Raw genomic sequence first — 12,225 nt, forward strand, 5'->3', positions numbered from 1 at the left:
ACATGCCGCCGTGCATATGTTGTCGTGTTGTGACAGTAATACCGGCGCGGCGTATGCAATATGAAAAGTATAAATGTCCGTGCCAACAGTGGTACCATATTAAAAGCCCCGGACATAAACCGTAAACAACAATCAATCAACATGCAATGTGAATATATCGCACGTCTGACGGTTTTCAGTTTGATAATGCATGAAATTACACATTTAACACATGTCAGGATGGCCGAGCGGTCTAAGGCGCCAGACTCAAGGTGACAAACCTTCCCATGATGCCATGGGGTTACGGGCGTTCTGGTCTCCATATGGAGGCGTGGGTTCGAATCCCACTTCTGACACTAATTTTTTTATAATCTTTTTTTTTTTATTACCGGAAACTTGCCCAAAAATACACTCTTTTCACTCTTCATTCATATTCTAATTTTCTTTTAGTGAGTTATAAACGTGATTATTAACTACATATTCTTGTTTGCTTCTGCCTTTTGCAATTTCTCCCAACAACAAAATCAATATCACGATTTCTGCTGTAGGAGATAGAAATAACTAAGTACATAAATAATTTCATGTGCATGTGTGTGTGAGTGCATGCCAATAAGTAAATACAATTAACTGGAAAACCAAATAGTTATATCAATTGATAACGGCTCGAGAAATTATGTAGAAAGGGGGTTGGGGGCTATCGTTTACCACATATTTTGAAGCGTTAGTACATGTATATGTATCCTTTTTGTTTCAGTTTTTTTTGTTCTTGTCTGTTTGTGTGTTTTTTTTCTGCCCGTTGTCTCTTTGTTTCTTTCGGTTTTATATTATAAGTATACAGTTCAAATTGATACATGCAACAACGTTAACAATTTTGACATTTATAAAATTATTTAGTTACATGAAATGAAATTCAGCGGTATGCGAATGAGTATTCGGTAAAGCCATATAATCGTAAATTTATAGTTTCAACTGTAAAATGTAGGACAGTAAAGTATATAAGGAAAGGTTTGGTCCTAAAAAAAGCAGTCCGAAGTGAAAAGTCATACATGTAATATGTGAACATTCACCTTTCATCGTTTCAGAGGTTTTTGTGACGTAGGTCTGCGGTCATTTAATGAGTGAAAATAAACATGAGAGAAATGTAAATAACCACCATTTTGACTTAGTACAATCTCGTGGAGTTTTTTAAAACTACTAGAAAAATATTCCCATAGCCTTAGATGTCAACTGCAGAAGTAAAGAAAATACTGTAGTTACTGTGATGAGAGAGGATTGGTTTTGGTTTTCAAGTTTAACAACTTTAAGGTCGGACCGCGGTCGCTGCTACTAAGTCTTTCAATAGTATTCAAGATAGAATTGAACTCTTGGGGATATAGGAGTAACTGGTAATGGGAAAACGAACAATAATTAACTTGCGCATATTTTGCCCCTCTACAATACAGTTTACTTAAAAATACCCACTATATTCCAGTGTAGAAAAAGATCAACTTTTGGATAAACAACTGTAAACAAATGAGTAAAGACTGCACAAAACCAACATTCAATTACGCTTTGATTCAGTTTTGGCGTCAACCTTGGAAGTAATAATCGCCAATGTGAACCTTTTTCGTATATTCTACTTCCTTCTCTATCACGTTTTAAACCGGAAATAAAGTCCCAAAAGTATTACTACAATCTAATTGGTAAATGGATAGGGAAAAAACAGACTGCAAGGGCACATACTAGTACGGCACCTTAGTCTTCATTTATTGAAAGACAACACGATGTATTAAACAAGCCATTAATAAACATTATAATTATGTATACCTATGGGTAACAACCTGGTAAATGGTTAATGTTCGATTTCCTTTGTTGCATTCAGGCTAATGTATTTTGTTTTGATAACTTGAAAGAAAATCCATTCACATCAATACTGACTGACATTATATTAGTCAAGGTATGGAATTAGTAATGTCAAATGAATCAGCAGTCGTTGATCATGATAAGTTATTGTAGTGAATACAGAAATGAAAGAAATCATCATAGGGTCATCAATCAATCAATCAATCAATCAATCAATCAATCAATCAATCAATCAATCAATAAAATAGTATAACTTGAATTAGTTTGTCAGTCTGTCCGTCCGTCCATCCAACAGACAGACATACAGACAGACAGACAGACAGACAGACAGACAGACAGACAGACAGACAGACAGACAGACAGACAGACAGAGTCAGTCGGTCAGAGTTAGTAACTAGTTTATAACTGTCGATCGGTCAGTCAGTTGACCAAACAAACAGACGGAGTCAGTCAGTTGATCAGTCAGTCAGTCAATCGACCAATCGACAAATCAGTCACTAATCGATTGATCAATCAATCAATCAATCAATCGATTAATCAAGCAAGCAATCAATCAATTAACCAACCAACCAACTAACCAACCAACCAACCAACCAACCAACCGAGCACCCAACTAATCAATCGGTTAAGGCTAACCAACCAACCAACCAACCAACCAACCAGTCATTAATGCGATCATTGATGATTTGGCTATCAAAATGGACGATTACAGGATCGGAAAATCAAATGATAGAAATGATAAACGGAAAAAAAAGAAAAGAAAACGAAACGATAACTAGAGAATATTTAGCCTGAATAGTGAGGCTGGATTGCAAAGTAACGTACGCGTTATGCTTTAGAATGACAGGGTAAACAGAGTCAATAGAATTACAAATTGGAAAGATTAGAACATTTCCTGAGGGACTTGACCAATAATTGGATATTGACTGGTCACTGCCATCACATCTTTGAAGTCAAGGACATCACTATACCTATGGAATGCAGAGATTGGAATGTTTATTTCATTTGGGAGTTCAAAGTTCAATGACCAAATCTATTTTTACATGCATATACGCGTGCAAAAATGATGTTCCGTCACGTGATCACGACAGGATCCAACATCTGGATTTTCATCAGATTTCGAATACGTTTCCAAATTTCATTGCACTACGCATGTCAAAGTTGATATGTTGGGCATGTAATACAGTATATGTGTGTGAGGCCTTTAGAAAAGAAATGTATTAATGTTGCTGAAGTGAGAGATGAAACAAGTTTAAGGGAGAGGGATGGAGGGAGAGAGAGAGAGAGAGAGAGAGAGAGAGAGAGAGAGAGAGAGAGAGAGAGAGAGAGAGAGAGAGAGAGAGAGAGAGAGAGAGAGAGAGAGAGGAGGGGGGAGGGAGGGAGAGAGAGGAAGAAATAACTTTCTCGATGCAAATGGGCCTAGAACAGCGCCCTCTACGGCTTGGACCACCTGTCTTTACCCTCTGTTCAGCTGCTGTTACAATGGTCGTAGAAGGCTCCGCCTTTACATGCGTTGCCATTACAATGATGATTTCCATTTCTTTTGCTGATTACATTTTATAATACTAATAAAACTATTTCGTAAATGTAGGCACATCTTTAGTTCCCAGTATGTTCATAATAATTTGCTATCATTCACTAATATGTAATAATAGTTATTTCAACAATCATCATTGTAGTCTAAAATAGTTCATTGTCTTTGTAGTTACTGCACTTACGATTTCAATTCGATGCACGCCAAAATGTACAATAAAATTATTATACATCAGCTATTGTCTACATAAATATATTGTTCAAGTTTTAAAAGTCATTCTACAAGTATTTTTTCAGTTGCCTGTCTTCTGATAACGGTATATTCTTTTCTAATATACAAGTGACGTTAAACACCACGTGATTCTTACCATTGGTTTTATTAATATTTGTACAGTAAATTTGTTCACATGACAAACAATCCATTTGTCTAATTTTGAGTAACAACAACACACCCCTTACCACTTTCCAAGTTTACAATTCACGTTCCAAAATCCAATCGCTATTTTTACAGAGGATAATGCAATGCACTGGCGCCCTCTATGGTCCAGTTTGGAACAGTATTTGTCCTTGATTAGAAAGACGGTGTTACCTCTCTTTAAATGAAGACAGATGCTATTTTTTTTTTGCATCAATTCCTGCAAAGCACTCTGAGCTAAAGCAAAAAATCTGCAAATTAGAGATTTCCAACATGAAGTGTAACATGTAACGTTTCTTGAAGATTTAAAAAAAAATGTTTCCAATCCTTTTGAACCCTTGTATGTGTCTATGCAGAATATGAAATGAAATCACCCACATGCACACACAGACGGCTAACATCATAGAGTTGATAACTTTTATCATACTTCAGATATTTACTGCCATCATGAAAGTTTAGAATCTATCACTCTATCAGCATGTCTGCTTTCATGTAGGCTGTTTAAGGCGTTGTCGAGATACAATGAGGGCTATGAGGTAAGACAAGCTAACAATGTATCTTGACAGCACAGTGAACTAGGCTAGTTTTAATGCAGAAGAAAATAGGTTGAACACTCCACAAAGTTTGAGTTATTCAAAAGTAACTGGTCTGTGGACCAATTGGATAGTGTACTCTACCGAAAGTACAGTGCTCTTTTGCAACACATGGTTGATAGGTTGACATGATGTCCACCTGATGTAACTGGTCTGAGGACTGATAAGTATACTCCCACTGACAGTACAGCACCCTCTCACAACACATGGTTGATAGGTTGACACGATGTCCACCTGTTGCTGCCATTAAAAGACTACATGATGTAAACTCAGCTTACGTTCCACATGAATGACTGAAGTATTTAAGAAGTGTCTTGCACACACAGAGGGACTAAACCAATCTTCTCACTTTGTCCACTTTATCTCCTTTTTTTCCCAACTTAATTCATTAGATTTGCTCATAAAGCTGCACTAGGTGCAACTGGAACATTTTATGCAACTGTTTTGTTAGATATATAACTAACTCATAATATCGTACACCCTGTACAGTAGTGAATCAACTGTGGGTAAACACTGTGTAGTTGTACACATATATTGCTGTACACTAAATCCAATCAAAATTGATTTTAGGATCCTCGCCCTAAAATCAGTACCCCAATGTGATAACGGTTTCAACCCGATACTGTACCACATGTTGATACAATAGACCTCTCATTGATGTGTACAATGTCTTATTTATTGGTATTTTACCAATTTTCAGTGACTCCATTATTGGTTGTCTGATCGAGAAATGAACACTCCAGTTACACAGCTGGTGCACCTTTAATCATAAACCAGTACATTTAATTAAACGGAAATCTTCGGGGTTTATGTCAGCAAAATTATAACCACAATACTTTTGTGTTACACACCATTTTGTTCAAAATTAGCTAAAATAATACAAAGTAAATCTATACATTTCATCTGAAATTTAAAAGATAATTGTTTGGTTTTTTTTACAGCAAGCTAGTTAATCCAACAAAGCTATATCAGGCATGAAAATGTTCTAGCAGAAGCAACCGATGTGTAAAATTTCAGAACCTGGTGTCAAAATGTGGCATTAATTACTTGGCAGTTGATTAGCACGTCTCCATTGTAGCCCCAAATATACTATTTCACACGACTATGTACACTCTAATGCAACCAGTAGCTTATTATCTAGCAGAATCATTATTGCATGGTTATTTTGTTGAAAGATGGAGAAAATGGGGAAAAAAAACACATAACTGTTTTCATGAATTACTTCAAAGGTACTGCATAATGAAAGTCTACTATTGTTTTTGAAAATGATGACTTGTGTAATGAAGTGTATAACATCCCCCCCCCAATAAATTTATGAGCAATTCCACATCAAAGCAGCAAGACTAACATGGAGCCAATGCTTCAATTGAGAGCAATGAATATTAACCTAACTCTGATAGGAGATAAATGAGCATTTTCTTCGCCTAGCCCTTCCATATGATGGTAACAGAGTAAGACACCATTTAGAAAGAGGGCACCCCCTGGTACTGACATATATCCCCAACTGAGCATGGCGCCCTCTAATGTCAATGAATATGCCTTCCTGATACCCTGGTTATCTTCAAATAGCTCCGAGTGTTTGACTAGGAGTTTGAAACCTGCTGGTACATTCATCACAAATGGTATTTCCTTAAATAACATGTTGAACAGTTCTAACTCAAAAAAAAAAAACCATCCACCCCATACTGATCAATAATTTGAATACTTGTTTTGTTATTATGACAAAGGGGCACCCCCTTCCTCAGAAAAGGGGTATATTTACCAACAATGCTGTCGATAGATGGAGGCATTTCTCTAAAAAAGAGGTATGATTACACAAACTACTGTCAATAGAGGGCACTATTTCCCAGCACATGGTATGTTCACACACACACACACACTGGCTCAAGAGTGCAACATTTCTCTCAGAAAGTGGCATGATTATATGGCATTGGAGTGATGTCAAGCATGGACAGGTTCCTCTCATAACAAAAGAGTCACTACTGTCTGTAGTGTTCCTAATTCAATTCAAGGGATAATCCTTCTCGTGGTCCCTTGCATGGAAATCTTGCAAGTGGTGAATAACCCTCCCCCCCTCATATTGTTTTTCAATTGTACTCTTATCATCTATTTTCTTCCTACACTTGGATATGCAAAATGACTAAATAAGTATCATTTTGTCACAATTATCCAACATTATTGATATTTCCCAAATAAAATTTATTTGCTACAAATAACCATTATGGTACAGTTGAAAGATCTGGTGAAATCTTGGCCAACTCATAGCACCATGGTATCTAGTAGTAACCCCATTACTATTTGAAATTTGTAATTTTGTTGATGATTTCCCCTGTTTCTGAATGGTCTGATTCAAGATCGAACAAGCGATCTGTCACAGGTTGGAGAGCCAAGCTGATGTTACTGGATACTACACAGGTGTGAGTCTGTTTGATATGCAAATGACCACCTGTTATCTTTGGTACATAACCTGATGTTACTGGATACTACACAGGTGTGAGTCTGTTTAATATGCAAATAACCACCTGCTATCTTTTGTACATAACCTGATGTTACTGGATACTTCACAAGTGTGAGTCTGCTTACTATGTAAATGGCCATCTGTTATATTCTCGACACAACTGCTATCATTGACCATTACACAGGTGTGAGATTTTGCATATGTAAATTACCATCAGCTATCTTTCAGTGCAAGGTTGATCTGATTCTGTATTATGGATTAAGACGCATTCAGAAAATGTTATTTAAAAAACTAACCATCATCCAAATTGTACAGATCCTGAATAAGTGAAATTATTTTTGTTATAAAATACAAGTGACTCTACACATCTGTAAACCTTATCTCTCCTCTTCTACATGTATTGATGTAATATAGTTTATGTCTATCAGTTACACTATCTTTGGCTAATCTGAGCTTCTTCTGTCATGTCAGAAGGCGTGGCTGGTAAGTTCGATTAACGTTTCAATCACAGTAAACATTAAAACCATTATAATTGGAATATAACTTGTAAAGTCAACCACTTGAAACTGTAAATACTGTTACAAGGCTAATTTTCAAAGATGATTTTTTGCTGGCGGAAGTTTATGCTCCTTCAACAAATAGCAATGTGGCTTTGGACTTGTGGAACAACTGGCTTGAATTTGATTGATGCGGTCAAAACTAGTTTAAACTGGTTTGAGTGGGAATTAACTGGATGAGATGTTCCAATCAACTTTGAACTGGTTTAAACTGGAAGGGAACTGGCTTAAACTGGAATAAAGTTGAGCAGACTGAACTTATTTTGAAGTGTTCAATCAAGTTTGAACTGGTCTAGACTGGTTTAAACACAGTAGTACTGGAATGGGTGCATTTCTGAGGTTGAATAGTTGCTGCAGCATTGTTACATGTAGGTAATTGGTTCCACTGTGATATCATTGGTGACTGCAACATGGAAGTGTCAGCCATCTTGCTTGCTTTATCAAAGGTCAATTTCTATTGGCTACATCAGTTATCACCAAGTCCTGCAACACAAAATGTTGTACTCAATCAAAACCTTTCTTCTCAAACTGCTTCCAACTACACAGTGAAATATCATACACTGTGCAAAAAATGGGTAAAGAAAGCTGAATGCGGTGTAGATGACATGTGGTGAGTATGCGACAAAGTTTCTCTTTTGCTCTATTTTACCCATGGTGATATCTTCCTTGGGTGCTGTAGGAAGTCGAAAGTGGTCACCCCTGGACACAGATGATGGTTAGATGGGTCACAAGTGTGGTAAACATTGGCTAAAGGTGGATAGTTGACGTTTCATATAGTGACAGTGAACAACTTATATTTTCCAAAGTAAATCATGATCAACAATCTATAGTATCATAGTAAATGTACGATGCAATTTCTAGCGATATCACATTGTACGTTCCTAGTGTGAATATTAGGAGTTCACGTGAAGTGGAACTAGCAATAAAAATAAAGACATGATAAATATTGACTTACCAACTTGTTTAAGCACTAGAAAATTGAGAATATCTGAAAGAGATACCACTCCTATCACATGTTCATTCTTATTTACTATAACAAGCCGATGGACCTGTTGATGAGAGAAAATAAACATTTGATTTTAAAAAAAATTTCACTAACTTTTTGATGTGATGTGTTCTTGTCAGAAAGACAAAAGATGCTGTAATGTGGACACTAGGGGTGCTGTTCAGTAGCCACTTTTTGAGACTGGAAGTGAGGCCATTGGAAGTGAGGCCATGATAATTTAGCCCCATAACTTCAGAAAAGTGTTGGGTGTTTTTTGACGAGATTATTCCCACTAGACATGACTTACCTCAGCTTTGACGATTCTTTCTACAATTGTGACTAGTTTTTCTGTAGGTTTACATTGCTGTACACCTTCAAAGTAAGTCTCTCTATGCTGTAGTGCCTGCTTTATTGTGATATCCAGGTTATTATATGTTTTCTCTGCTGCAAGATTCTGTTCAAAATACAGAGTTACAAAATAACGTGAAAAATAAGCAACGACTAAACAGTTCACATGTGATGGATACAAGCACTGTAAACACTTGAAAGGGTAATATCTGTGTACAGACAATAAATTACTTGGCATTAGCCCAACCTTCCCCTATCATTACAACTGTTATTTCTTGAGTTGCCCATTTCAGGGAACCAGGCACACTTTGATTATTACGATATTTACCACACTATTACACTAATTTCATCAATGGAGTTTTAAGTAGATTCTTCATGATACCAACACTGCTGGAAATATAAACATGTGTCTGGTATCAAAACAATGAGACTTGTTATGCTAAGTGAAGTTTCAATCAGCAAAATCATTTCTAAACAATTGTTGATATGCAACACTGTAGCACTGATATTAATACTGTTATTACATGTGTACCACTGACGCCTTGTATCGGTACAAGCACATACATGTACAAGTGGTATTTGCACTAAAAATGATTTCATACCCAAATGTAAATGATTGCAGAATTTGCAAGATCAGTCCATATCCATAATCTCAAACAAAACATATTTACAACTTTGACAACATACAATAACATAAAATTTGGATTAGCAGAATATTCCCTGAACAAAGTAACAAGAGTGCCGAGTCTTCTTGTAATTTCAGGGCACCTTCTTTGTAAAACAACAATTAATTTTGAAACTCAATTCAGTTTATGCAAAATTGGTATCGAAAACAGTCTCAAGACCTCGGATTCTCCCAGTCCTGGATATGGGCTCTGCAACTTACTACAGATCGTGTTATCAATCTCTGAAGAATCCTCCTGTGATAAATTCTAGGGAGAACATTGAAGGGTTATTTGAAACTAAATTGCCAACTTACAATAACATCAAATTTGGAATAGATATCTACAACTTTGCCATGTTCATCTATAACTGGTAACGCTGACACTCTTCTTTCCATGAAGGTTTTCAAAGCAATGATCAGAGGTGTGTCTGGTGAGGCCTGCAGCGAAATAGAAAGGGTATAAAATATCAAAGTCAAGGTCAAAATGTGAGAGAGTCATGGACATATGTATTCTACTACGATGTAGAAGTGTTTTTGTTAGAGGTGGTAAAAGTAGGTTAAATCTACTTGAGTTCCCCAGTCATTTTACCAGGGTTCCCTACCTGTGTTTTTGTTATAAAAGAGTGGCAAGTAAGAAAATCTATATCAGTTCCCCAGTTATTTTACTTCAGTTTCCTACCAGTGTTGTGTTAAGATTGGTAAGTAGGTAAAATCTATCTGAGTTCCCCAGTCATTTTACCAGGGTTCCCTACCTGTGTTTTTATAGTAGTAAGTAGGTAAAATCTACGTAAGTCCCTAGTCATTTTACCAGGGTTGCCCTCATTGTCATTGTATAAGGTATCAAGTTATCTAAAGTTCCCCACTTCAAGTGGCATTTATTGAAAATCTCTTGACTCAAGTTTACCTAAAACTTTTAGAAGTAGACAACTTACCTTTGCAATGTTCCTGTATGTTCCTATCCCCAGTTCTTCCAAAGATTTGTTCATAAAATCCGGTAACCTAATTTCATGTACCTAAAATGATCAATAACAGAAACAGTCAGTTCCTTGTAGAATATCACAAATATTTCACTGCTGTTACAAGTTTTACTACGTAAATATTTCATTTTTTAGTCTCTTCTTGTTGAGATTATACTGCAGTGCTCAAAAAGACATGATTAAACAGTTACATACGTTTGTAGTTTCAAATTCTTCATTTGATATTAGTAAATTGTATAAATCGATTTTACAGCCAGGTCAGGGACCTCCCAACTGGAGTCCTGGATGATATTAACATTCATGAGCTAATTAATATTCATGATATAATTAGCATAACAATAAATACATGGTAATGAAGAGAAACAAAGGGGTGCTATATGACTTTCACACATGTATAACCATAGGTGTCTACAGAAGGACTTCAGGCCAGCTTTGAATATCTCCCTGCTCATTGTTTCAAAGTGCCATTCTCCTCAGATGTGTTAACTTACATGTATTTTCAAAGGCAGGTGTGATAATTAGTATTTATATTATCAACTTAGTAACTTCTAAGAACAATAGAATGTTTTGTAGTGGATGGCAGTCTTTTGTGCCAGCTATTTTATATGAATGCTGGACAGGACCATCCACTGCAGACCATAGTGAGGAGGTCTCTGCCAGGTACATGTAAGATCTTTGTGAATTGGCAAACACACATGGACAATAATACAATGCATGACCCGGAGCCTTCCAACATTCCCCATCAAGGAATTTAGATTATTGATAAATTTGAATACCAGTTCAATATCTGATCATGTGCATTGTGCAGTGAATAAATGCTCATTAGCCCATACCGATAGACCCTATGTGTAGGGTCTATGATTAGCCTAACTTGTGCACTATATTACAGGAGAAATGATGTTGGTGTTTCAGTTACAGGACATGATGTTTTTGACACAAAGATAGACACATTTCAATTCCAGACTACACAATAACAGACACAACACATGGCAGCAGACTTTCCCCAATCACATCAAAAAAGTGATAACACAAAGAAAGTACTTACATAAAGGTACAAAAATCTGAGTATTCGTTTATGTGTAATTATGTAGATTACGTTGCCAGTTGCCTTGTCAATCACTGGAAGCCTGTGGATCTTGTTCTTGACCAGCATATGGACTGCATTAAATAAACTGAAATGAAGAACAGAGGTATTATTATTAAAAATCCTTTTGTTATATTATGCTGGGTTTTGTGCATGTTTGAAAATATAATTTGATGGTGTCTATTTCATATATGACTCCATGTAAAAGCTCTACTGGGTGTGAGACAAGACAAATAGACCAATGTATGTGAAGAGACAGAATGATGGACAAACAGAGCAGCAGTCAGTCAGATAGAAAGAGGGGGAGGGTAGGGTAGAGGGAAGGGCTGCTTACCTCTCATCAGGACCTATAGAAATCAGGGGTTTTGTTCCTCTGGTTTGAAGTACATCTGTTGAAGACAAAATACAGAAGTATTATTTATAGGACTCTGAATACTTAATTCCATATATCATAAATTTGACACTGGCAATCCAGCCTTTGGTTTACTAAGATAGATACAAACTAAATCTATTGTTCTTCAATGTGGTAGATTACACAAATGGGTGATAACAGGTTCCTCTGTTGTGTGATTGTAATCATCCTGTGATCGACATAACATAAACATTGAAAGTCCTAAAACAGCACTGTAAGTTCACAGAACTCTAAATAAACTAGTTTTCAGAGACACCTTTCTACTGAGACTATAATTAAACCAACATCCATTCAATAGCTAATCACTGTTGCATCAACACGTTGTGGCAAAAGTTTTAGTTTGTGTCTGTCTTAGTAAACCAAAGGCTCAACTACCAG

General features: G+C 36.4%; 1 protein-coding gene and 1 non-coding gene across 5 annotated transcripts in view; one reads left to right on the forward strand and one right to left on the reverse strand.

The window, feature by feature from the left end:
• Positions 1-213: 213 nt before the first annotated feature.
• Trnal-caa (transfer RNA leucine (anticodon CAA)) lies at positions 214-335 on the forward strand. The gene is made up of 2 exons: positions 214-251; positions 290-335. It is a non-coding gene; the product is annotated as a tRNA-Leu (tRNA).
• A 3,394-nt stretch (positions 336-3,729) lies between these two features.
• The window catches only part of LOC144434628 (5'-AMP-activated protein kinase subunit gamma-1-like), a 90,739-nt gene continuing 82,243 nt past the window's right edge, over positions 3,730-12,225 (reverse strand). For all 4 annotated transcript variants that reach the window (XM_078123116.1, XM_078123115.1, XM_078123114.1 and 1 more), the window contains 7 exons: positions 11,770-11,824; positions 11,397-11,523; positions 10,307-10,387; positions 9,690-9,812; positions 8,670-8,816; positions 8,333-8,426; positions 3,730-7,860 (listed from right to left, as the gene is read on the reverse strand). In XM_078123116.1, the coding sequence (XP_077979242.1) occupies positions 7,844-7,860; positions 8,333-8,426; positions 8,670-8,816; positions 9,690-9,812; positions 10,307-10,387; positions 11,397-11,523; positions 11,770-11,824 (644 nt within the window). In that variant the 3' untranslated portion in view covers positions 3,730-7,843. The remainder of the gene's footprint in view (positions 7,861-8,332; positions 8,427-8,669; positions 8,817-9,689; positions 9,813-10,306; positions 10,388-11,396; positions 11,524-11,769; positions 11,825-12,225) is intronic.

Source organism: Glandiceps talaboti, chromosome 4 (assembly GCF_964340395.1).
Source record: "Glandiceps talaboti chromosome 4, keGlaTala1.1, whole genome shotgun sequence".
In the NCBI taxonomy this organism is placed as follows: Eukaryota; Metazoa; Hemichordata; class Enteropneusta; family Spengelidae; genus Glandiceps; species Glandiceps talaboti.